Source organism: Somniosus microcephalus, chromosome 8 (assembly GCF_052327205.1).
Source record: "Somniosus microcephalus isolate GS21.2 chromosome 8, FLI_Smic_1.0, whole genome shotgun sequence".
Taxonomy (NCBI): Eukaryota; Metazoa; Chordata; class Chondrichthyes; order Squaliformes; family Somniosidae; genus Somniosus; species Somniosus microcephalus.
The window spans coordinates 82,681,743-82,706,620 of record NC_140994.1 but is presented as its reverse complement, the minus strand read 5'-3'; the positions used below and the strand labels follow the sequence as shown (position 1 = coordinate 82,706,620).

General features: G+C 44.2%; 1 protein-coding gene across 5 annotated transcripts in view; it reads right to left on the bottom strand.

Annotated features, from left to right (window-relative positions):
- cabcoco1 (ciliary associated calcium binding coiled-coil 1) overlaps positions 1-24,878 on the bottom strand; it is a 131,380-nt gene that overhangs the window by 4,109 nt on the left and 102,393 nt on the right. For 4 of the 5 annotated variants that reach the window (XM_085994965.1, XM_085994961.1, XM_085994962.1 and 1 more), the window contains 2 exons: positions 13,830-13,949; positions 13,599-13,736 (listed from right to left, as the gene is read on the bottom strand). In XM_085994965.1, coding sequence (XP_085851091.1) covers positions 13,599-13,736; positions 13,830-13,949 — 258 coding nt within the window. Of the gene's footprint in view, positions 1-13,598; positions 13,737-13,829; positions 13,950-23,300; positions 23,917-24,878 lie in introns of those variants that run through there. The other variant, XM_085994964.1, reaches the window with a different exon arrangement.

The window sequence follows — 24,878 nt, the reverse complement described above, 5'->3', positions numbered from 1 at the left end:
TGGTCTCGGCTGCTCTTTGACACCAGCCACTAGTGGAGAGGCAAATGGATGGACAAGTACAGAACCTGGTGTCAGCTGTGACTCAGTTGGTAGCACTCTCTCCTCTGAGTCAGAAGGTTGTGGGTTCAAGTCCCACTCCAGAAACTTGAGCACAAAAATCTAGGCTGACCCTCCCAGTGCAGTGCTGAGGGAGTGCTGCACTGTTGAAGGTGCCGTCTTTCGGATGAGACGTTAAACTGAGTCCCCGTCTGCCCTTACGTGGACGTAAAATAAAAGATCCCATGGCACTATTTCGAAGAAGAGCAGGGGAGTTCTCCCCGGTGTTCTGGCCAATATTTATCCCTCAAACAATGTAACAAAAACAGATTATCTGGTCATTATCATGTTGCTGTTTGTGGGAGCTTGCTGTGCGCAAATTGGCTGCCACATTACAAGCGACTACACTTCAAAGCTGTAAAGCGCTTTGGGACGCCCGGTGGTCATGAAAGGCGCTAAATAAATTTAAGACTTTTTTTCTATTGTTATACAAGTCTTGTGATATAATTGCCATGGGACTCATTGAAAAGGACCCTGAAATAACTGAAATGGGTTGATACGTTTTCATGGATACTGTAATACAAAACCAATTTCATGGAAATCAGGTCATCCCTCACAAGGCTCCCGTCATCTACTGGCTAGACAGGGAGGAAATAGCATCCGTTTTAAAATAACCATGAGAGTTTTGAGGCCCGTTTACATTTGTGAAGTTTGTGGGCACTTCAGTTAGCAACTGCATTGAGTAGCAGGCAGTTGTGGAGCATTAACCTGCTGTGTTAAGAGCACTATGGCCAATACCCAGAGATTGTCCTTGGCTGAGGCTGGGTGAGGTTGGCCAGTGTGATCTTCGATCCAATGCGGAATGTTATGAAGCTGAACTTAAAACAAAGAGAAGGAAAGACCATCCTTGTTGCCGCAGAGACACACTGATATAGTGGCTGCAAAAAGCTCCGGGTCCGACTCTGCTCCTATTACATGGGTATGAGGGTATTGCTGAATTGAGAGGAGTGCAATCCGATCATTAAATGCAGCATAGAAATAACAAGAAAAATTGGACATCGCCGGGGCATTGGCTTGTAGGGATACCTGGAGCTGTGAGGGAAGAATCCCAGCCCCCAGTGACAGGTCTGTCCTTCCAAAACCCATTAAAGAACCTGATTGCCTGGTCAATCAGCAAAGGTACTCTGGACACCAACGCCCCTCCAGAACCTTCTTCCCCGTTACTTTCCTCTGATCCCATCCCTTCTTCCCCGTTACTTTCCTCTGATCCCATCCCTTCTTCCAATCGCACCCCCTGCCGTGTTTTCACTATCCCCTCTGACCTTCTCCTCTCTGACCCCGAACGATCAGTCCTCAGCAAAGGCCTGAGCTTCATCCCCTTACGCCCCCACCTCAATGAATTTCGAGCTCGGCACGATGCTGAGCTCTTTTTCCGTCGCCTTCATCTCCGTGCTCACTTCTTTGGCCAGGAGTCTTCCCCCCGCACAGCTGACCCTTTCTCCCGCTTTTTAAATTCTTGTTCTACTTGGACCCCTCCCCCTGGCCTCTTACCCTCTCTAGATCTTTTCATCGCTAACTGCCGATGTGACATCAGCCGTCTCCATTTCTCTGCTCCCCTCTCTCACTCCAACCTACCTCCCTCTGAACTTGCAGCACTCCATTCTCTCCGATCCAACCCTAACATTATCATTAAACCTGCTGATAAGGGTGGTGCTGTTGTTGTTTGGCGAACCGACCTCTACCGTGCGGAAGCTGAACGCCATCTCTCCAACACCTCCTCCTACCTCCGCCTGGACCATGACCCCACTAGCAAACATCAAGCCACTGTTTCCAAGACTGTCACTGACCTCATCTCCTCTGGAGATCTTCCCTCCATGGCCGCCAACCTCATAGTCCCCCAACGCTGCACAGCCCGCTTCTACCTCCTTCCCAAGATCCACAAACAGGACTGCCCTGGTAGACCCATCGTTTCAGCCTGTTCTTGCCCCACGGAACTTATCTCTTCCTATTTCGACTCTATTTTTTCTCCCCTTGTCCAGTCTCTTCCCACCTACATTTGCGACTCTTCCGACACCCTCCGTCACTTTAACAGTTTCCAGTTTCCTGGCCCCATCCGTCTCCTTTTCACTATGGACGTCCAATCCCTCTACACCTCCATCCCCCACCAGGACGGCCTTAGGGCGCTCTGTTTCTTCCTTGAACAGAGGCCCAACCAGTCCCCATCCTCCACCGCCTGGCTGAACTTGTTCTAACATTGAATAATTTCTCCTCTGACTCCACTCACTTCCTCCAAATTAAAGGTGTTGCTATGGGAACCCGCATGGGCCCTAGCTATGCCTGCCTGTTCACGGGACATGTGGAACATTCTTTGTTCCAGTCCTACTCAGGTCCCCTCCCTCACCTCTTTTTCCAGTACATCGATGACTGTATTGGTGCCGTTTCCTGCTCTCGCCCTGAACTGGATAAGTTCATTCACTTTACTTCCAATTTCCACCCTGCCCTCACCTTCACATGGTCCATCTCCGACTCTTCCCTTCCCTTCCTTCACTTCTCCGACTCCATTTCTGGCGATCGGCTTTCAACAAACATCCACTACAAGCCCACCGACTCCCACAGCTACCTGGACTACACTTCCTCCCACCCCGCTTCCTGTAAGGACTCTATTCCATTCTCCCAGTTTCTCCGTCTCCGCCGTGTCTGTTCTGATGATGCCACCTTCCATACTAGTGCTTCTGACATGTCTTCCTTTTCCCTCAACCGAGGATTCCCCTCTACCGTGGTTGACACGGCCCTTGACTGTGTCCGTTCTATTTCCCGCACTTCTGCTCTCACCCCTGCCCCTCCCTCCCAGAACCACGATAGGGTTCCCCTTGTCCTCACCTTTCACCCCACCAGCCTCCACATTCAACGGATCATCCTCCGCCATTTCCGCCACCTCCAACGTGATCCCACCACCAAACACATCTTCCCCTCACCTCCCCTTTCAGCATTCCGAAGGGACCGCTCCCTCTGCGACACCCTGGTCCACTCCTCAATCACCCCCAACAGCCCTGCTCCTTCACCTGGCACCTTCCCGTGCAAGCGCAGGAGATGCAACACATGCCCTTTTACCTCCTCCCTTCCCACTGTCCAGGGCCCCAAACACCCCTTCCAGGTGAAACAGCGATTTACTTGTACTTCTTGCAATCTAGTATACTATATTCGCTGCTCACGATGCGGTCTCCTCTACATTGGGGAGACCAAACGCAGATTGGGCGACCGCTTTGCGGAACACCTCCGTTCAGTCCGTAAGGGTGACCCTGAGCTTCCGGTCGCCTGTCACTTTAATTCACCGCTTCACTCCCACTCTGATCTCTCTGTCCTCGGGCTATTGCATTGTTCCAGTGAAGCTCAACGTAAGCTCGAGGAACAGCACCTCATCTTTCGATTGGGCACTTTGCAGCCTGCCGGACTCAACATTGAGTTCAACAATTTCAGATAATTATCCCTGCCCCTATTTTTCATGCAGTATGATTTTTGCCATTCCCATTTGCAACATTTTATCTTTCCTGCCTCTTACAAAAGTACAGGATGTTCTTTCTATTTCTTCCTCCCCTCCTAACCCCCCCCCCACCCTGTCTCTGCAACTGCTTAATATCTGTTACATCTCCAGCTTTTTCCAGTTCTGATGAAGGGTCCCAGACCTGAAACGTTAACTCTGTTTCTCTCTCCACGGATGCTGCCTGGCCTGCTGAGTGTTTCCAGCATTTTCTGTTGTTGTTTCACATAGAACTGGAACTCTTTCTATGGAAAATACTAATTAAATATGCAGAGTAACTACATACTTCAACTTATAACTTGTGGTTAAATCGCTCCATGGCCTCAAACCCCTGTAAACTCCTTCAGCACTACACCTCCCATCCAAATTCTCCCTTCCTTGTACTTCAGACTCTTGTGCATTCAACCCCTCCCTTCATCCCGTCACTGGCAGCCATGCTTTCAGCCACCAAGGCCCCACACTTTAGAATTTCTTCCCTAAACCCTTCGAGCTCTTCTTCCATTCTTCACTCAAGCATCTCCTTAAAACACAACACTTTAACCAAGCTTTTGGCCAACCCTCCTAATCTCTTCTTTGGCTCGACATCCACATTTGGTCACCTTACACTTCTGTGAGGCACCTTGGGATGCTTTTCTACATTAAAGGCGCTATATAAATGCTAGTCACTTGGCTACACCACTAGCTTGCAAACAACCCTGTAGGGGAAGTCCACTGATCCTTGCTTGTAGTAGGGAGCCATGCTCAATGGGAGTGCAAGTCGGAGCTAGGACTACAACACAGTAGTGCCAATCCTCCAACCTGCGCTCCCTTTGAACGCAGCCTCTGACCGGGAGCAGAAGACTGGTGAATTTAGCCTTATCTCACAAGTAGAAACTTTTGCTACTTCACATAAATGAAAGATGAAATCACTTCATAAAATGAACATGGAGGTTGGGTGGGTTAAACAGATTAGGAAATACTTTGGCAGATAATACAACCACACTTAGCAATGATGATAAGAGTCACAACTGACAGCTTATTTAATTTGTAGCTGTGCACAGCCTCCAATAAAACCCATTTCAATTTATTTTGGCTGTACAGCATATATTCAAAATATGTTGCCTGCTGCCAAATTTTCAATTAAAATCCCATGGTTATTTGTTCCTTTGAAGAGACTATATTGCTAAATAATACTGAAGTTCATGGAAAGCAAGTCTTTAAATTTGGTAATAATTAGTATGTGTGCGTACATGTGTCTTGAGTGGAACCCTTTGATGGTAAAGTCTTGTTTGGCACAGTAACATTTTACTGTAACAGCTACAACAGCAGCTTGCATTTATATAGCATCCCTAATGGAGATGATGGGAGAGGAAAGCGTGGGGCTTAGGCAGCTGGATATCAATCGTGGGGCAACGGGAGGGGAGATGCCCAAGAGGCTGAAGACTGAGGAATGGAGAGATCAAGGGAGGGGGTGGGTAGTTTGTAGGGCTGAAGAGGTTACAGAGATATGGGAAGGGCAAGGCCATGGAGGGATTGGAACACAAGGACAATAATTTTAAACCAGAGGTGTTGGAGGAGCAGGAGCCTCAATATTAGGAAGGGGCTGACGGCCAGTTTAATTAAAAGAAAAACTATGGTGGAGTTACAGTAACCAGCCAGCTTTGGATGAATCTGCTACATTCTAGGCATTGATCCAAAGAGTTGTTCAAAGACACACAAATTGAAAATGGTGTTGAGTTCTGTTTCTTTAGGTACTGATCCAGAGTGAAAGCGACTATAAGCTTTCCAAGAAGGATAGCACTCCTCCAACTGACTGTTTTCTGCAGCTGTGACTTGAAGGAACATTAAAAAAAAATACCATTAGGAAACATGGTCTGTCTACTAATGCCCGATTCAGTGATGTGGAAAGAGCCTCTTGCAAGGCCCAAGGCACACTAGCAGAGCAATGGGATGGCTTTATTGGATGCTGCAAGGCCAGCTCATCAATCTTAGTTAAACACACTACCTGTGCTGCTTAGGGCTTGCCCAGAGAGTGTCACTAAGGGGCAGGGGGGCTGCTTGGAAAAATTTAAAGGCACGCAGCCACTTAACGTTAAGTGACATTTTGGGATGGGGGGGGGGGAAATGATTTAAAAAAGTTATCAGCAGTTTGAAATGAGTGCACAAGGAGAATAGAGCAAACATAGAAACATAGAAGACAGGAGCAGGAGTAGGCCATTCGGCCCTTCGAGCCTGCTCCGCCATTCAATGAGATCATGGCTGATCATCCAAATTCAGTACCCTGTCCCTGCCTTCTCCCCATATCCCTTGATCCCTTTAGCCTCAAGAAATATATCCAACTCTTTCTTGAATATATTTAATGAACTGGCCTCCACCGCCCTCTGTGGCAGAGAATTCCACAGGTTCACCACTCTCTGGGTGAAGAAGTTCCTCCTCATTTCAGTCCTAAATGGCTTACCCCTTATCCTTAGACTATGACCCCTGGTTCTGGACTCCCCGGCCATCCGAAACATCCTTCCTGCATCTAGTCTGTCCAGACCTGAGAATTTTATAGGTTTCGATGAGATCCCCTCTCAATCTTCTAAACTCCAGTGAGTATAAGCCCAATCGACACAATCTCTCCTCATACGTCATTCCTGCCATCCCAGGTATCAGCCTGGTGAATCTTTGCTGCACTCCCTCCATGGCACGAACGTCCTTCCTCAGGTAAGGCGACCAAAACTGCACACAATACTCAAGGTGCGGTCTCACCAAGGCCCTGTACAACTGTAGCAAGACATCCTTGTTCTTGTACTCGAACCCTCTTGCTACGAAGGCCAACATACCATTTGCCTTCTTAACCGCCTGCTGCACCTGCATGCTTACCTTCAGCGACTGGTGCACAATAACACCCAGGTCTCTTTGCACTTCCCCTTCTCCCAATCTATTGCCATTCAAATAATAATCTGCCTTCCTGTTTTTGCCACCAAAGTGGATAACCTCACATTTATCCACATTATAGTGCATTTGCCATGTTTCTGCCCAATCACCCAACCTGTCCAAATCGTACTGGAGTTTCACGACATCCTCCTCACAGCTTACCCTCCCACCCAGCTTTGTGTCGTCTGCAAATTTGGAGATATTACATCCAATTCCCTCGTCCAGATCATTAATATATATTGTGAATAGCTGGGGTCCTAGGACCGATCCTTGCGGTACCCCACTAGTCACTGCCTGCCACTCGGAAAACGACCCGTTTATTCCAACTCTTTTCTTTTTGTCCGCCAACCAGTTCTCTATCCAAGTCAATACCTTGTCCCCAATCCCATGTGCCTTAATTTTGCACGCTAATCTCTTATGTGGGACCTTATCGAAAGCCTTCTGAAAGTCCAAATACACCACATCCACTGGTTCTCCCTTATCTATTTTACCAGTTACATCCTCAAAAAATTCCAGTAGATTAGTCAAGCATGATTTACCTTTTGTAAATCCATGTTGACTTTGTCTGATCCTGTCACTGCTTTCCAAGTGCTCTGCTATTACATCTTTTATAATAGACTCCAGCATTTTCCCCACTACCAATGTCAGGCTTACCGGTCTATAATTCCCCGCTTTTTCTCTACCGCCTTTTTTGAATAGTGGGGTAACATTAGCTACCCTCCAATCCATGGGTACCGTTCCAGAGTCTATCGAGTTCTGGAAGATGACCAGCAATGCATCTACTATCTCTAGGGCCACTTCCTTAAGTACCCTGGGATGTAGACCATCAGGCCCTGGGGATTTATCGGCCTTCAGTCCCATCAATTTTTCTAACACCATTTCCCTACAAATACTGATTTCTTTCAGTTCCTCCCTTTCATCAGACCCTATGTTCCCCGACATCTCTGGGAGGTTATTTGTGTCCTCCTTTGTGAAGACAGAACCAAAGTATGTATTTAGTTGGTCTGCCATTTCCTTGTTTCCCATTATAAATTCCCCTGATTCTGACTGTAAGGGACCTACGCTTGACTTCACCAATCTTTTTCTCTTCACATATCTATAAAAGCTTTTACAGTCAGTTTTTATGTTCCCTGATAGCTTACTCTCATATTCTATTTTCCCTTTCTTAATTAATCCCTTTGTCCTCCTTTGTTGACTCCTAAACTGCTCCCACTCCTCAGGTGCAAAAGACGCAGAACTTGGCCAGGTATTCATTTAAATATATTTCTTGTTGAAGGCGACTTGGAATGAGTGATAAGCATAGAGGTTTAGGAGTTTGGTGACTTTAGCAGTCATTGGCAATCGTGAAGGCTGTCTGGACAGCACAACTATCACTACTTTTTGTGTGAAGTACAGCTTGTGAATGTGAAGAGGGTTTTCCTCACACTTGCTAAGGTAAGTGTGCCCATGGGTTGCAGAGTGCAGTCCATCTCGGGTGTAGTCTCACTTCTTTAGCACCTTCTCTTTTCTTCTCCCCTTTCTCCAAATAACAGACATTAAAGGATTCCAACTGAAATGCCTATATTGCAAGTTATAATTGCAGTATCTGAATATCTGAGCCAAAATGATTGGCCCAAATTTACAAAAATAACCTGACAGAAAAAAAGAGCTACCAAAATATCCTTATTTAAATTGTACCAATTCTAAATGACCAGTCTCCCTTTAAATGTTGACTTCCTGTCAGTGCAGACCAGTCCTCCCTGGATTCCTGCTTTATACTGGTGGCAGCAGCACGGTGCATTGCTGGTGAACATCACAGGAAATTGTGTCTCGGCAAAAATGTCAGTCAATTTGTACACAACAAGGTCCCACAAATAGCAAATGAGCTGAACAACCAGTTAATCTGTTCTTTTGGTGGTGCTGGTTGAGGGAAGAGTGTTGGTCAGGACTGCGGGAGAACTTGTCTTTATAGCGGTACTGGGATCTTTCATGCCCATTTGAACAGGCACAATGGAGAATGCCCCCAGTAGTGCACTTAAGTGTCAGTGGAGACTGTCCTGGATCGGACTTGAATCCACAAGCCATTTGACTCAGCCCTTGCTAAAGGCCTACCAGCAACACACAATAAAACACGATTCAAATATGTGAAGAGCACTTTTTAAACACACAACACTTCCTAAGGGTGAATGAAAAAGAACTGCTGAATGATTGGTAAGGCATGGCTTATACAAGGAGCATCAACACCTAACTTGCAATTGAATTTGCTGTTTGAAAAATTCTAGCACACGTGTGTAGGGCCTAATTGTGTATGTGTGCAGGTGTATCTGCACATGGCTACATGTGTGTGTATACATCTGTGGGTGTGTGTGAGATATCAATAAATGTGGCATAAAAGTTTTTTCTTGCCTTTAGTGTATTTACATTTCAGGCTGTTACGCTGAATCATCATTAACTGTAGCCCAATTCAACTCTCAAACTGCCATGAATCTCAGTTTACATTTTGTTGTATCGGTGAGAGTTTGCAACTAATGGTATTTGATCTGCTTCAAAGAGGGCTTAAGAGTCACAAAGTTCTTTGTTGCAAAGTTACAATAGGATTGTTCTTAAATGAATGACTGATTAATTAGCATGGGTTATTGACATGTAAATTTAAGGGTAGGTACAGGGACCGGACGACTAACCGTTTTCTGTTAGCCTTGGTTAGGGAATTGCAAGCGTCTGAGCTAAACTGCAGTGCTTAAGTTCTCCATCTTGTGTTTCACAGCAATAAACGTGAAGAATTTGTTCAGATAGGTTCAGCCGCTAGTACATTGGCTGTTTCAGGATACAGAACAAGATGTGACTTGGACAGAAGCAAGTTTGGTGCTTTTGAAAAAAATTGTTAGCATACTGGTTGATTTCCTGTGGCAATGCTCACAGGTAGTTTGGAGCACGACTGTAATGTTTAGCTACAGAAAATGCTGGAAAAACTCAGCAGGCCAGGCAACGTCCGTGGAGAGAAATTAGAGTCAACGTTTCGGGTCAAAACCCTTTATCGTGTAATGTTTAGCTGTCAACCTGGCCTGCCCCTTTAAGAGCACTGTGCAGTTACTTGGTGTGGGGAAGTGGTTAAAATAGGTCTCGAGGTTAATTAGAGGCTAGCTGTTGCTTTTGGATGTTTCTCGAGATTGACAGCTTGCTGGGTTTATTTTTCTCAACAATCCCTCCAGGTTATCTGAACGTCAGAACAAAAACTGCAGGAAATCACTGGATTTCTTTCTCTTTTGCTAGAAGGTTGTACAAAACATCTAACAAATCACAACTGAACAAATTGGGATGTCTGGAAAGTGATGGATGCTTTCAAAACTTTTATACAAATAGCATTTGAAGCTTGATGTTATTTTGATATAACTTCCAAAATGTCACACTATGTAAGCGTTTCCAGCTGTTAATTTTGTTGAAATTTAAAGAGGTGAAACTTGGACACATTAAATAATTCACTAGCTTTTGAACTGGATAGTAATCATCAAAATGGGTGGATTTTACAAATGAGTACTGCTGGCAAGAGCTTCGTGTAGTGAGAGCGCACATCAAGAGTGCGGGTATGGTGGTTAGTGCACTCTGCACAAATCTCCAGTCAATTTTCCATCCATTAGAGGCACAAAATCGTGCAGGGCATTTTGATATTGTCATTGCGTTTCCTATAACCAAGTCCAGATCATTTATATATTGAGAAAAGCAATGGTCCCAATACTGAGCCCTGTGGGGCAGGACTCTCTGATAAACATCCACTAACCATTACTCGGTTTTCTGTCCTTTAAACAACTTTCTGTATATGCTGGCTCACTCTCTTTAATACAATGTGGTTCATTTTTGAAAATCCATATACACAACATCCACTGTATACATTCCATTATTTCCTTAAAGTACTTTATAATTTAACAACATAAGAAATAGGAGCAGGAGTAGGCCATTCGGCCCTTTGAGCCTGCTCCGCCATTCAATAAGATCATGGCTGATCTTCTACCTCAACTCCACTTTCCCGCCTTATTCCCATATCCCTTAATTCCCTTAGTATCCAAAAATCTATCAATCTCTGTCTTGAATATACTCAACCACTGAGAATCCACAGCCCTCTGGGGTCCAGAATTCCAAAGATTCACAACCCTTTGAGCGAAGAAGTTTCTCCTCCTCTCTCCTAAATGGCTGACCCCTTATTCTGAGGCTGTGGTCCCAAGTTCTAAACTCCCCAGCCAGGGGAAACATCCTCCAAGCATCTACCCTGTGAAGCCCCTTAAGAATTTTATATGTTTCAATGAGATCACCTCTTATTCTTTTAAACTCTAGGAAATATAGGCCTAGTCTATTCAATCACCCCTCTTGGACAATCCCCTCATCCCAAGAATTAGTCTAGTGAACCTTCGTTCCACTCCCTCGAAGGCAAGTATATCCTTCCTTAGGTAATGAGACCAAAACTGTAAACAGTGAACCAGCTCCCCATTCCCAGATGCTTCATAGTCACTTTTACTGATAGCAGATTTTTAATTTTTTTAAATGGAATTTAAATTCTAAAACCACGATGAACTCACATTATCTGGATTATTAGTCCAAGCCTCTGTATTACTAGTCCAGTAACAAAAGCACTACACTATTGCCATTTGAATGTTGGGCGCAAGGGATGCCTGAATTTTGTTTATAATTTTTGGTTTTCGAATCTATCATTTAATGAAACTACAGAGGAGATTTTCCACCTCGCACGGGTCATATCAGACATGACTTGCCTTTTACAAATCCATATTGGCTGCCCTTAACTAAACAATGTCTTTGTAGGTGAGTATTAATTTTATCCCGCATTATGGGAATTGGCAACCCTCCAGACTTCTGGTGCAACTTCCATATCCAAGGATATTTTAAAGATTGTGGTTGGATCAGAGCCCTTCTGCTATTTTCTGCCTGATTTTCCTCAGCATTCTTGAGTGCATGCCAGCAGAGTCTGGCGCCGTTTCCACTTTGAGTTCCACCAATATTTTTTTAGTGTTTCTTCCTTATCTATAGTTATCCTATCTAATTGCTCCTGCCCCTCTTGTATTCTTTCATTCCCACTATCATACTCATCGATGAAAACCAAGGCAAAGTACTCATTTTCAGTATCTCCACCACTGTCACCCTCCATAAGATTTCCTTTTTCATCTCTAATCGGCCCTACTCTTTCTTGAAGTTATTCACTTTTTGTGTGTTTATAAAATCCTTTACTCTTTCCCCTTACTCACCAGTCTTTCTGCACACCTCCTCTTAGCCTTTCTAGTTTTTTTGTTTGCTTCTCCTCTATATCCACCTTGATTTTCTGTCATATTATTAGCCCTAGATTTATCATATGCCTCTTTTTAAGTCTGATTTTAATTTCTCTCCTCATCCAAGGAACTCTAGCTTTTACTGCAGCTGCACTGCTTCTTGGGGGAATACGTATAGTCTATATCCAAATCACCTACTGTTTGGAGGATTCCCATTGGTTGTGCTCAATTTAAAGAAGAACAGGGAGTTGTCCCAGTGTCCTGGCCGACAATCTTCCCTCAATCAACACAAACATAAAATAGAGTCATTCATCTCGCTGCTGTTTGTGGGATCTGCGCACAAATTGCTGCTGCATTTTTTAATTTGTTCTTGGGATGTGAGCAACAATTATTGACCATCCCTAGTTGCCCTGAGAGTCAACCATGTACAGTAGTGTGGGACTGGAGCCACATGTAGGCCAGACCAGGTAGGGGTCGGATGTTCCCGTCTCTGAAGAACTTTAGTGAACACAAGATTTTACAACAATCCAGCTGCTTGCATGATCACTGTCTAGGGCCAGCCCGCAAATGGTCAAATTTACTGAATTCAATTTCACAACTTGCCATGTTGAGATCCTGAACTCATAATTAGCGCTGTAACTGAATCTTTGATTAACACTGCCAGTCCCCTCTCTTTTTTCCCTGCTCTTGTCTCTCCTGAATATAAATGTTCAATTCTCAGTCCTGCCCTAGCCGAAGCCATATCTCTGCAAATGCTATTATACCATACCCCCTTCATATTGTGCCTCCACTTACCAGGTTTATTCACAATACTTTGTGCATTTGCATATATAGAACTCAAACCTTACTTTGTCTGTTTGGCAATTATACTCATTTTACTTCATCCTCCTGAACTGTCTTTCTCTTTTGCCTTTCCTTGTCCTATTGGTACGGTAGCATAGTGGTTATGTTATAACCATAGTGGTTATGTTATTGGACTAGTAATCCAGAGGCCTGGACTAATAATCCAGGAACACAAGTTCAAATCCCATCATGGCAGCTGGGGAATTTAAATTCAGTTAATTAAATAAATCTGGAATATAAAGCTAGCGTCAGCAATGTTGACCATGAAAGTACTGGATTGTCATAAAAATCCATCTGGTTCACTAATGTCCTTTAGGGAAGGAAACCTGCCGTCTTTACCTGGTCTGGCCTATATGTGACTCCAGACCCACAGGCTTTTTACTGCCCTCTGAACTGGCCTAGCAAGCCACTCAGTTGTCAAGGTGGCAGCTCACAACCACCTTCTCAAGAGCAATGAGGGACAAATTGATGGGCAAAAAATGCTGGCCTTGCTGGCAATGCCCACATTCCGTGAATGAATAAAAAAAAATTTGCTCTCCTTTCCGCTTCCTCATCTCATTTTTCCCCATCCCAACACCAACTTGCATTTATATAGCGCCTTTAAAGTAGTAATATGTCCCAAGGAGCTTCACAGGAGCGTTATCAGATGAAAATTAACACCAAGCCACAAAAGGAGATATTAGGACAGGTGACTAAAAGCTTGGTCAAGAGATAGGTTTTATGGAGCGTCTTAAAGGAGGAGAAAGAGGTAGAGAGGCAGAAAGCTTTAGGAAAGGAGTTTCAAAGCTTAGGGCCTAGACAACTAAAGGCTCGGCCACCAATGGTGGGGCGAAGGAAATCGGCGATGCACAAGAGGCCAGAATTGGAGGACCGCAGAGTTCTTGGAGCGTCCCAATGCTCGATGTCCATCATATAGTTCTCCTCCTTATTGTAAAGCACTTATACAACTTCCTGCATGCGGGGACCACAATATAAATGCAAGCTGTTGCTGAATTAATTTTTATTATTAAAAAAAAAATTGATAAATTACAAACCTGAAAATTCCCAAGCACTTCTCCCGTTACTTGGCCCAGCAATGATTTGACATCATCTATGGTGAAACATGCCAGAGGATCCTCGGTCATGGTCTCCATTACTTCCTTATCCTCCTCAGCCTTTGGCTCCACCCCAACCTACAAAAAAAATGCCAGTGAGTGGATGATTTACAGCAACATGTAGCTGAACAAAATCTTGATTAACCGTGAGCTGAGAAAATTTGGCAATACCTCAGCTACTGATTCCTCTGGTGACTGCAGTAGTACATAGGATGAGTAGATATCCCAGCTTAAACTCTCCTCCAGTGGGGAAGAGAATGGATCTCCTGGCTTGATAACTTCAATCTCAACCTTAAAACAAGGAGAAAGATCACATTTTACGGCTCGCAGATAAGCTTTTGTGCCCAGTTCCCTGCGCTATGATAAACACATAAAAAAGATGTCAAAGTTCTGCAAAGAAAAAACAAAAATCGCTGAACTTACCCGTATACTTACTTACATTATAAAATACCTCCAACCATTTGCACCTCGTGAGGCCTGCTTCTGTTTCGGGGCCTTTGTGTTAGCTTTTCCTCAGTTTCTGCAGCCAAAATATTTCCAACGGGGTTTCCCTTCAGATTGTTCGGACGCAAAGAGCTTCCCTCTGTGACCCAGCTCCTGGCTGCTATTGGGCCTAGGTCTCTACGCTCTTCCGCTGTCACAGCCCTGTTCCCCCCTCGTCCCTGCCCACAAATGTATATTTGCAATTTTCAACTCAGGCCCTGATTTCTCCACTGCGCACACACCTGTTCCAATCCTGCCTTTCCTAACCTCCCCACACCTTGCTAGACTTACTAATGTAATTGAATGAGTTGGAATAACTGATTGAAGATAGAGGGGATTAAAGACTGTCCTGGGTTCCACATGAAATGCGTTTGGGGAGACCCAAGGCCCATGCTGATGCTTTTCACCCATGTTAACCCTGACCTGGCTGCATTTTGCTCACGAGCCCACTCATATTGCCTGTATCCGCCCACTTCTGTTGCAATATGAGCTCTCATCCTAACATTCTTTGGATCTCCCTCCCTGCAGCTGCTCCAAGCCCCGCACTTTGCCGCTCTCCCTTCAGTAAGTATCCTGGCCTGGCTGCCCCCTTACTCCCCAAGCCCACCCTCCCTATTTACAAGCCCCACTCAGTCCGCCCCACACTCCACGTATAGGCCTGCCATGCTCCTTCCCAATATGAATCTCGCTGCCACACTTCCACTATCCCCTCAGCACCATTCCCCACGCCAGCCTCAGACCCTCCCCCAGAAAGAAAGGTCTTGCATTTATATACAGTAGCGCCTTTCATGACCTCCAGATGTCCCAAACTGCTTTACTGCTAATGAAGTACTCTGCAAGTGCAGTCACTGTAGTAATGTGGGAAATGCGGCAGCCAATTTGCACACAGCAAGCTCCCACAAACAACAATGTGATAAGGACCAGATATTCTGTTTTAGTGATGTTGGTTGAGGGATAAATATTTGCCAGGACACCGGGGAGAACTCCCCTGCTCTTCTTCAAATACTGCCATGGGATCTTTTACATTCAGCTGAGGGGGCAGATGGGACCTCGGTTTAACATCGCATCCGAAAGACGACACCTCCGACAGTGTAGCGCTCACTCAGTACTGCACTGGAGTGTCAGCCTAGACTATGCACTCAGGTCTCTGGAGTGGGACTTGAACCCACAACCTGCTGACTCTATTAGTGTAACGTCCGTGTGTAATTGAGACACGGACTGCAGAAGTTGGTTATAACAGGTGTTTACTGAATGGAGACAAAACTGGAACTACTATACAAAGTTACTGCACAGGCTTATATACAGGGGTGGTCACTCCTGGTACTGCAGTATACAGGGGCTGCAGAATATAGTTCCTTCTTCAAGGTACATACACTACAATTCCTCCCCTTTTAGCTAAACAGTACATAACATTCGATTAATAATTAAATAACATATTTACAATTACAGTTGCTATATACATCAGCTGAAGTTAATCAATTATAAATTCAGTCTTTGAGGAGGCTTCCTGATTCTGTCCGGATAACGCCTCTTTGGGGTATCAGGTTCTTCTGGCAAAATTGATTCGGGATCAACATCGTTGTTTGGTTCGTCTGCTTCCAATATCACCGATTCTGAGGTAGATGCAATTGGTACATCGATTTCATCACCAGGTGTATAGGATCGTGGTGTAGATTTGACGTTTTCCAGTGACTCTAGAATCTGGTCAGCATGGCGTCTTACAATGCTCTCTCCAACGTCCACGGTATACATTAGAGGTCCTTGCCGTGTGCAGATCGTTCCTGGCTGCCATTTCTCTGTGCGGTAGTCCCGGGCCAAAACTGGTTGACCTATCTTGAAACTCCTGGTTGGCCTTTCATTCATATTCTGAAATTGCCTGTTCTCCACATCTCTTCTGATGTTTGGCTTAACCAAATCCAAGCGGCATCTTAGTCTTCGATTGAAGAACATCATGGCTGGAGTTTGGTTGGTAACCACATGTGTCGCATTCCGGTAGGCAAACAAGAAGTTATCCACCTTGTGTTGTAGGGGTATGTCTTCATTACACATTGCCTTGATAGCCTTCTTGAATGTTTGAACGAACCTCTCAGCCAATCCATTGGTGGCTGGATGATATGGGGCGGATGTGTAATGCTTAACACCATTGTTCTTTAAGAACCTCCGGAACTCTTCAGACACAAACTGTGGTCCATTGTCGGAGCAAATCTGTTCAGGCAGCCCATTTCTGGCGAATATGGTTCGTAAGACTGTGATAGTTTTTTCTGTGGTGGTTGAGGACATTTTTATTACCTCTGGCCACTTTGAATGTGCATCCACCGCAATTAAAAACATCGAGTCCATAAATAGACCAGCAAAATCAATGTGTACCCTTTGCCATGGAGAAGAGGGCCACTCCCATGGCTGTAGAGGGGCTTGTGGTGGGGCGTTTTGGACCTTCTGGCATCCTGTACAGCTCTTGGTCATCTCTTCGATTTCTCTATCGATTCCCGGCCACCACACAAACGCTCTGGCTAAGTTCTTCATTTTTACCCCTCCCAGATGACCCTCATGAAGCTCATTGAGCACTCTATCCTTCAATTTGGGTGGAATTACTACTCTGGATCCACACATCAAGGTTCCTCGGCACACTGACAGCTGTTCTCTTCTCGGCGAGAATGCTGGCAACAGTGGTTCGCCATGTGCTGGCCATCCCTTCACCGTTAAATCATAGACCCTGGAGAGTGTCGGGTCATTTCGTGTTTCCTTTCCTATGTTTGCATTCGTCACAGGTAGACATTCGACTATGGTCGAGTGGAATATCTCCACAGGATCCACTGCAGGTGCTTCTTCCACCGTCGGCAACGGTAGGCGCGACAATCCATCAGCATTCCCATGCTGTTTAGTTCCTTTGTACTCAATGTCATATTGGTGTGCCCCTAGGAAAAGGGACCAACTCTGTAGCCGTTGTGCTGTCATTATCGGGACGCCCTTCTTAGGGTTGAAAATGGAGACAAGAGGTTGATGATCAGTTAGTAGAGTAAATTTCTGTCCGTGCAGGTAGTGATTGAACTTCTTCACCCCCCACACCAGGCTGAGGGCCTCTCTGTCAATCTGGGCGTAGTTACGCTCGGCTGCAGTTAACGAGCGTGACGCAAAAGCTATTGGCCTCTCTGAACCATCAAGGGATTTATGTGACAGTACCGCTCCAACGCCGTAGGGAGACGCATCACACGCCAGTCTTATCGGTAGTGATGGGTTGTAGTGAGCCAATACTTCTCTTGAAGTGATCAGGCCTTTACACTTCTGAAAGGCCCGCTTACATTCATCGCTCCATTTCCATGCTACTCCAGTTTGTAGCAGGGCATTCAGTGGGTGCAGAATTGTGGACAAATTCGGCAAAAACTTATGGTAGTAATTCACCAATCCGAGGAATGACCTCAGTTGCGACACATTTTCAGGCGCTGGAGCCTTAACTACCGCTTCAATTTTGTCAGGGGACTTATGTAACCCCTCTTCATCAATCACGTGGCCACAATACGATATTTGTTTCTTTAAAAACTCGCACTTGGGGCGATTGGCTCGTAGCCCATGTTCTCTTAGTCTAGTGAGCACCTGCTCTAGTTGGCAAGGTGTTCACTGTCATTTTCACCTGTCACTAGGATGTCATCCAAGTAACACTGAGTCCCCGCAATCCCTTGCAGGACTTGTTCCATCGCTCTTTGCCATATCGCCGGAGCTGATGCTACTCCGAATACTAGTCGATTATACTGGTAAAGACCTTTGTGAGTGTTTATCGTGAGATATTTCCTAGAGGATTCTTCAACCTCCATCTGCAAATATGCTTGCGCTAGGTCAATTTTTGTAAAACGTTTCCCTCCAGATAGTGAGGCGAAAATATCTTCTATCCTCGGAAGAGGATACTGTACTGTGTGAAGGACTGGGTTCACAGTCACCTTGAAGTCCCCACAGATGCGAACCTTCCTTGGCTCCTCAGACTTATTGTTTAACGTTTTCTTCATGACAGGAACAATGGGTGTCGCCCACTCGCTCCAGTCTACCTTAGATAACACGCCTGCATTCTCCAGATTCTCCAGCTCTGCCTCGACGGCTGGGCGAATTGCATACAGTACCGGTCTTGCTTTGAAAAACTTGGGAATTGCATTCTCTTCTATTTTTATCGAGGCGGTTACGCCTTTAAGAGTTCCCAGTCCTTGTTGAAATACCTCTTTAGCGCTAGCTAAGATTTTTGACAATCGTCCAGGTGTGACGTCTTCATCCTTTTTACCAGCCACAGTCAGTGCCTGAATGGAGTGCCAGTCTAAACTTATCTTTCTGATCCATTCACGTCCCAATAACGGTGGTCCACCATCTTGCAGTATGTACAGATACAATTTCTGTATTTCCTTGCCGTTGTATTCGACAGGCACCCTTATTTTCCCTCTGGGGTATACTTTCTGCCCCGTATATGTCTTCAAGACAATGGATGTGTCTTTCAAGGGTATGTGTGAGAATAGCCGCTCGTAGTCTCGTCGATTCATGACGGTCAGGGCTGATCCTGTATCCAATTCCATTTTGACTTGGGACCCTGCTATCGTGAGGGTGACCCAAATGGTTCGGTGATCCTCTTTTGCGATTACGTTGTGTAGTTTGAGACAGCTTAGTCTCTTGTTCCCGGATTCACTATCGCTCTTCTGGTCTTCGGAACTACTGTCCGTCATCTTTTGTACTTTCCTGTACTGTTCCTTAGTAGTCTTTTTGTTGTCGTTAGTCTTCTTCCCGGACCTGCAAACTCGTGCAATGTGTCCCATCTTTCCGCATTGCCTGCATGTTATTTCCTTGGACCAGCAGTCCTTCTGGTCATGGGTTGTTCTGCCGCAGCGATAACATTTTTCAAATCCCCGTGTCATTTCATGGGTGCCGTATTCCTGTGGCTTTTGCTGTATTTCCGTAGCTGCCCTTGCTGCTGCTTCGTACGATACTGTCACGCTGAAAGCCTTATCTAGCGTCAGCTCTTTCTCTGAGAGTAACCTCTTCTGGGTTCCTTCACTCAGGAGTCCACAGACAAATTTGTCCCGTAGGGTATCTGCCAGTCCTGCTCCGAACTAGCAGTGCTTTGATAGCTTGCGTAGTTCCGTAAAGTAATCAGCATTGCTCTCATCTTTATGCTGATTTCTCTTGTGGAATTTAAATCTTTCTGCTATCAGCAGCGGTGTAGGATTTAGGTGTTCCTGTAGGATATCAACAATTTCGTTAAAACTCTTCGCCATCGGTTTGACTGGAGTGATCAGGTTCCGCAATAGGCCGTACGTTCTTGCGCCCATTAAGTTTAGTAGTACCGATGCCTTTTTCTCATTGGCTACTTCATTTGCCTTGCAATATACTTCGACTCTTTCCACATACGTGGTCCAGTCTTCTATTGCATTATCGAAGGCAGTGATATTGCCAGTCTTCGGCATCTTGGAGATCTAAGATGGCGCCTCCCGCGCTTTGCCTTCTTCCCCGATTGAACAAAATGGCACCTCCCGCGCTTTGTCTTCTTCCCCGCTGGATTAAGATGGCGCCTCCCGCGCTTTCTGCCTTTTCCGCTGCTGCCAGCGCTGTTGCTGGCGTTTTTATGCCTTGATGGCGACGCCCTATGGTCTTCGCGCGCTTCCCCCCGCGCTGCTGCCAACGCCGCTCTCCACGGTCCCCGTGGCAAACTGCAGCTCCTCGCGGCTTTCTGCGCTTCTAATTTCTTTTTCTTTTATTTTAATTACTGTTCCCGTCGTCAGAGCAGACCCTATGGGACACTTCCCTCCCTCTTCTCGGGTCTGTACGCTGCCCGGCTTCGTAGCACCGGTCACGCCCTGTGTGCTCCATCCTCTCTCTCTCTCTCCTCTTCCCGACAACGCTGCTCGGCCTCGTTGAAAAGCCACCCGATCGAGCTCTAGCCCGCCGCAGCCCAGGAAGGATCAGTGTACTACCTGCCACCAGCCCGATTAGCTGGAACACCATAGACTGGATAACCAAGCCCAGCTCTCGACAGCCTCTCCTGCAAATCTTTGAATTCGATGAATCAGAGGGCGGTTGCCCACGGTCGACGCCCATTTCTTCTGTTTGTTTTTTTTTCTTTTGGATTTCTTCCTTCTGGCTTCGACCTCTAATAACTTCGCTTCAGGGATGGATCCCCGTGAGGTGGTGCAGAACTGTAGGTAAGTTCGGATCTGTTCGTCGCCAATGTAATGTCCGTGTGTAATTGAGACACGGACTGCAGAAGTTGGTTATAACAGGTGTTTACTGAATGGAGACAAAACTGGAACTACTATACAAAGTTACTACACAGGCTTATATACAGGTGTGGTCACTACTGGTACTACAGTATACAGGGGCTGCAGAATATAGTTCCTTCTTCAAGGTACATACACTACAATTAGTAATTTATAATATTAATTAATTTATGTATTGAGTACATATATCATTTTAGATTTATTCATCTATTTTCCAATATTACACTTCAGAAGTACTCCATTGGCTGTAAAGCGCTTTGGGACATCCTGAGGTTGTGAAAGGTGATACAGGAAACTCTCGTTTAAACGGCACCTAAATATCCGGAATTCTATATTAACCGGCAAAATTCATACTCTGAAAACAACACCTCAATAACCGGAAATGTTGCCACATCCGAGTCTCCCGTGGTGGCCGAGTTAGTCAGCGGGGGTAGTTCTCCAAACTGAAACTATTCGGCTTCTTGGTGCTGTCGGAAGTCCGAACATCTCAATAACAGGGAGTCTGACTCTCCCACGCTGCCGGTAGTCTCTTCCAAGCTGCCATTTTTCTGTTTACTGTATAAGTTTTGTTTTACTGTTAAGTAATTAAAGAGTTATGGATTGCCCTCAACTGGCAGTACTGTACTTAATCAAGCATCTTCCACCATCCATTTAACACAACATTCTGTAGGTGAGTACCCAATTACTGTATACTGCACATTTCTTGATTTGTTTTATTTTTGTTTGTTAAAAATAGCCTCGGTAGATAACCCTCTTCATTATCCGGATTTTTTTTCCTCTCCTGCAGTGAAGCGGGATGGGATTTCCACTTGCCTGACTGGTGTCGTGCTGGCCTCGCTGGATCCCCTGGGCTGAGCCTCATATAAATATTTGGCCAGATTTTGCTGAAAAAATAACGGCGTCTGAACGACGCACGGCATTATTAATGCACAAATCGGCCAGCAAATTGTAAATTGCGAATCTCTACTAGTTGCTGGCCAATTTGTGCAATAATGGCATCTCACGCCAAACCTCCCTGTGATTTTCAGGAAATTGCTGCATTTGCACATTACTGGCCCATTAAATCCGCCACAGAAAGTTAAGTCTTGTAATTAACAGCGCAAATACCCTTTTAACAATGTGATAATTGTTAATGACTGCCAATCAACCTCTCTTACCCAGAAAGTGAACAATTATAAGTGTGGAGTTTCATTCCTTCAGGTTGTGAATTATTTTAGGATATTTTTTTAAAGTTTTTTTTTCTTACTTTTCCCTTCTGCCTCTTTCTCTCAATTCAATCTTTCTTTCCCTCTCTTTCTGTACCTAATTTGACTCTAATACACCCTCCTTCTCAGTCCTTCCTCTGTTTATTTCTCAATCCTGTAATCGCATTGGTTAAGGAAAAACACTGTTTATCCCATTGTTCACCAAGGTCCCAGATGCCGTGTTGCCCTCGCTGCACCGATATCAGCTCGCACTTCCAGCAACTCCGTGGGCAAACATTTTTTAAACCTAAAAGTGCACGAGCAAGTCTAACTAACGGGGCATGCCGCGAGATACCCTGCTCCAGCAAAATCTGGCCCATTATCTGCAGGCTTGTGCCGGTATTCCCACCTGCGCTTGGGAACTCAGCATTGTGGGAGTGGCGAGTACAGGTATTGTTTGTTTCTGCAGCACTCGGGGCACCTCATTGGCCAGAATGCCTCCCCACCTGAGACCATGCTGCTGGCTCCACTCTAAACCCCAACAGTAAAGGAAGTGGAGCACAAGTCACTAATACCTACTTTCGGTCAGTTAACGTTTCCTCCACACTTCCCGTTGCCCAATAACCCTGAACGCCTGGTGAATGCTGGAGCGAGCAGCACCCAGGTGATAATGGGGTGATGTTGGAAAATATGACATCACTATTATTATCACCTCATTTAAATGCTCCCAACCATATGAAGGGTCAAAGTTCAGCTGTCTAAATTGTTTTCAAACAGGCTGCCCTTGTGGAAGGTCTGGACAACCAAAACATTATGCAGCCAGCTTCAATACACACACTGGCATTGCTATTAGCAGCAAACATGTTGATTAGCACTTTATGTTTTGTTTTGCACTGTGTTGTGTAGAGTACAATTTAAATAATGCTCTGTAGATGTTATCTGCAGAGTACTTCCTTCATAAAGTTCAGTCCTTCAGTCCGGGTTTATAGCCCTTCAATAGCTATGGCAACTACACTAAATATACATTTAATTTTGTTGCAAATTTTTAAAAAATGCTGCAATTAAACAATGGTAAAACTCCAGATTTTTAAACCAATCCCACTGCAATTTAATAGTCTGAGATTGCCGTGTTGCAGGAGTGTGTTTGCTGTGGTAAAGTCTAGCTACATGTCGTTAAACTCGGGGAAATAAACGATCAGTCATTATTCCAATATCACTGTCACCAACTTCAAGCAACATGGCACGTTTCGGGTGTATTTTTTAATCTACCATCAGTGAGTAATGTAATGAAAGCTTGCACTGCAGAATGGCTTGGAGACCTTCTAAACTAGTGGGGCATGGTAACAGAATTCATTCCTCTCAATCAAAATTTCCTTTTTGAAAATCTGAAATGAAATAATTATTAAACGAATTAAATTTCATCCCATTTAAAAATGTGAATATCGGAGAATATAGTAAATCATCCCTGACAGTTATGTCCTGTAAAATAAATATAACCCGTCTTCAATGGTTACTTTACCTCAACCTCGGTATAGTTATTGTAAAATACAACTAAACCTGGGTAGAAGGCAGAACTTGTCTGAAACAATTTACATTTCTATAGTCCTGATTACACACAAAGAGACATGTCAGAGCACTTTACAGTGAGTGTACACCAAGCTCGGGGGTTGAGGGGGAGGGGATTGGAAGATAGCCAGGAGGGAACAAAAGAATGCTCAAAGAGAAATGTCTGAGGGTACTTCAGTAAAGTTTATTGACAGTTCAACAAAATTCAATTCCTATGTATGATATATTCTTCTTAAATTTTTCAAAGTAATACTTACAATTGATATTCACTCTAGCTAATACTGTAACAGTTGTTTAATGATTTTGTAAGCCAGTGCTTTTAAAAAAAATTCAAATGACTACCTCCTTCATTTATTTGTCCAGTACAACAAAATAATCTCTGGCTTGACAACACAGCAACTATCAAATCCTTCTGTTCTTAAAAGTAAATCAAACCAAACCAAGCCATCGACAAATACATAGCCATTTGACTGGAAAGAAAATCCAGTCTCGTATTTTTAAAAAAAATGTTTGATAAATTATTTTTCAGAGCTAACAATTTTTTGTCAATTTTTTTAATGCATATATTAGCAGGTTAGAACAGTTAACAAATTTGAACAGGGAAGTAAACCTTAAGAGTTAAGAACATAGATTGAAACAAAGGCAGGAAAGACTCTGGTCTTTATCCAGAGTTCACTGCCCTTCCTTTAATTATCAGACTATTTCCTTGAACTGTCGAGAGGGCCAATTCTGTACATCATGTGCCAATGTCTCTGAACCATCAAAGAAAACTTCTTTTATCTAAAAAACATGCATATAGGTTGTCGCATGCACAGGATAAATAAGATTATTTTTAATCAAGGTCAAATAACTGTTGTTCATCAAAGCCTACTAAAGTCCTAATTTTTTTTTCTAAAGAGGATTGCTCTCAAGATTAATTCACACACTTCAAAACTACAGGGATTTTCCCTCCAGACACAAATATTTTGTGTGTTGAATCATAGTTTTTGGAATAATGTGAAATGATATTGCATTAAATGGGATTAAATGAAGTGGATAATTTTCATACTTTTGCAAATGTTTCTCTTTAATTTTCTGTAACATATTTTAAAATAAGGGTACTGAAGAAAATAAACTTCCAGTACCAAATATCCTAGAGTTTCCCCGAGTACATAAAAGTAATTCCTTTGGTACTCTTTGAATAATAATATTTGTTTTCTTACTGTGTCAATCATACCCCTGCCTCTGACATGAGGATGCTGTGAATACTGGCATCTGGAATTTCTGCAGCAGCAAAAGCAAGAGCTAGTAATACCGAATTTGGTTTATAAACCATGCACTGAGCCTAGATCTTGTCTTTCTCCAAACACAACATATGGTTCAAAGAAAAACCACAATCGTTTTAAGCCTTTAAATCTATTTTTAGAATTGTGTTGCCACTGCAAAATATATGAATTAAATGCATAATGAATTTTGTTTCATTTACCAAAGAGCTCCCATTTACTTTACAAATAAAATAAACTGAACTACTCATATTAAAGTTCATTCTGATACTTACTACTTCACAATTGTATTTTTGTTTAGATTTTACGTACACTTTATTTTACAGTATATTAATGTTAAATTAAGTCATCGACTTATAGCTCACTAATGGTATCCACTGAACAGCTAAGACACACAAGGCAAGAAGATTCCACATTGGATTCCCAGTCTGTGTGAGTTGGCTAATCTCATCGGGGCCTGCAGCAGGAGAGTTACATTTA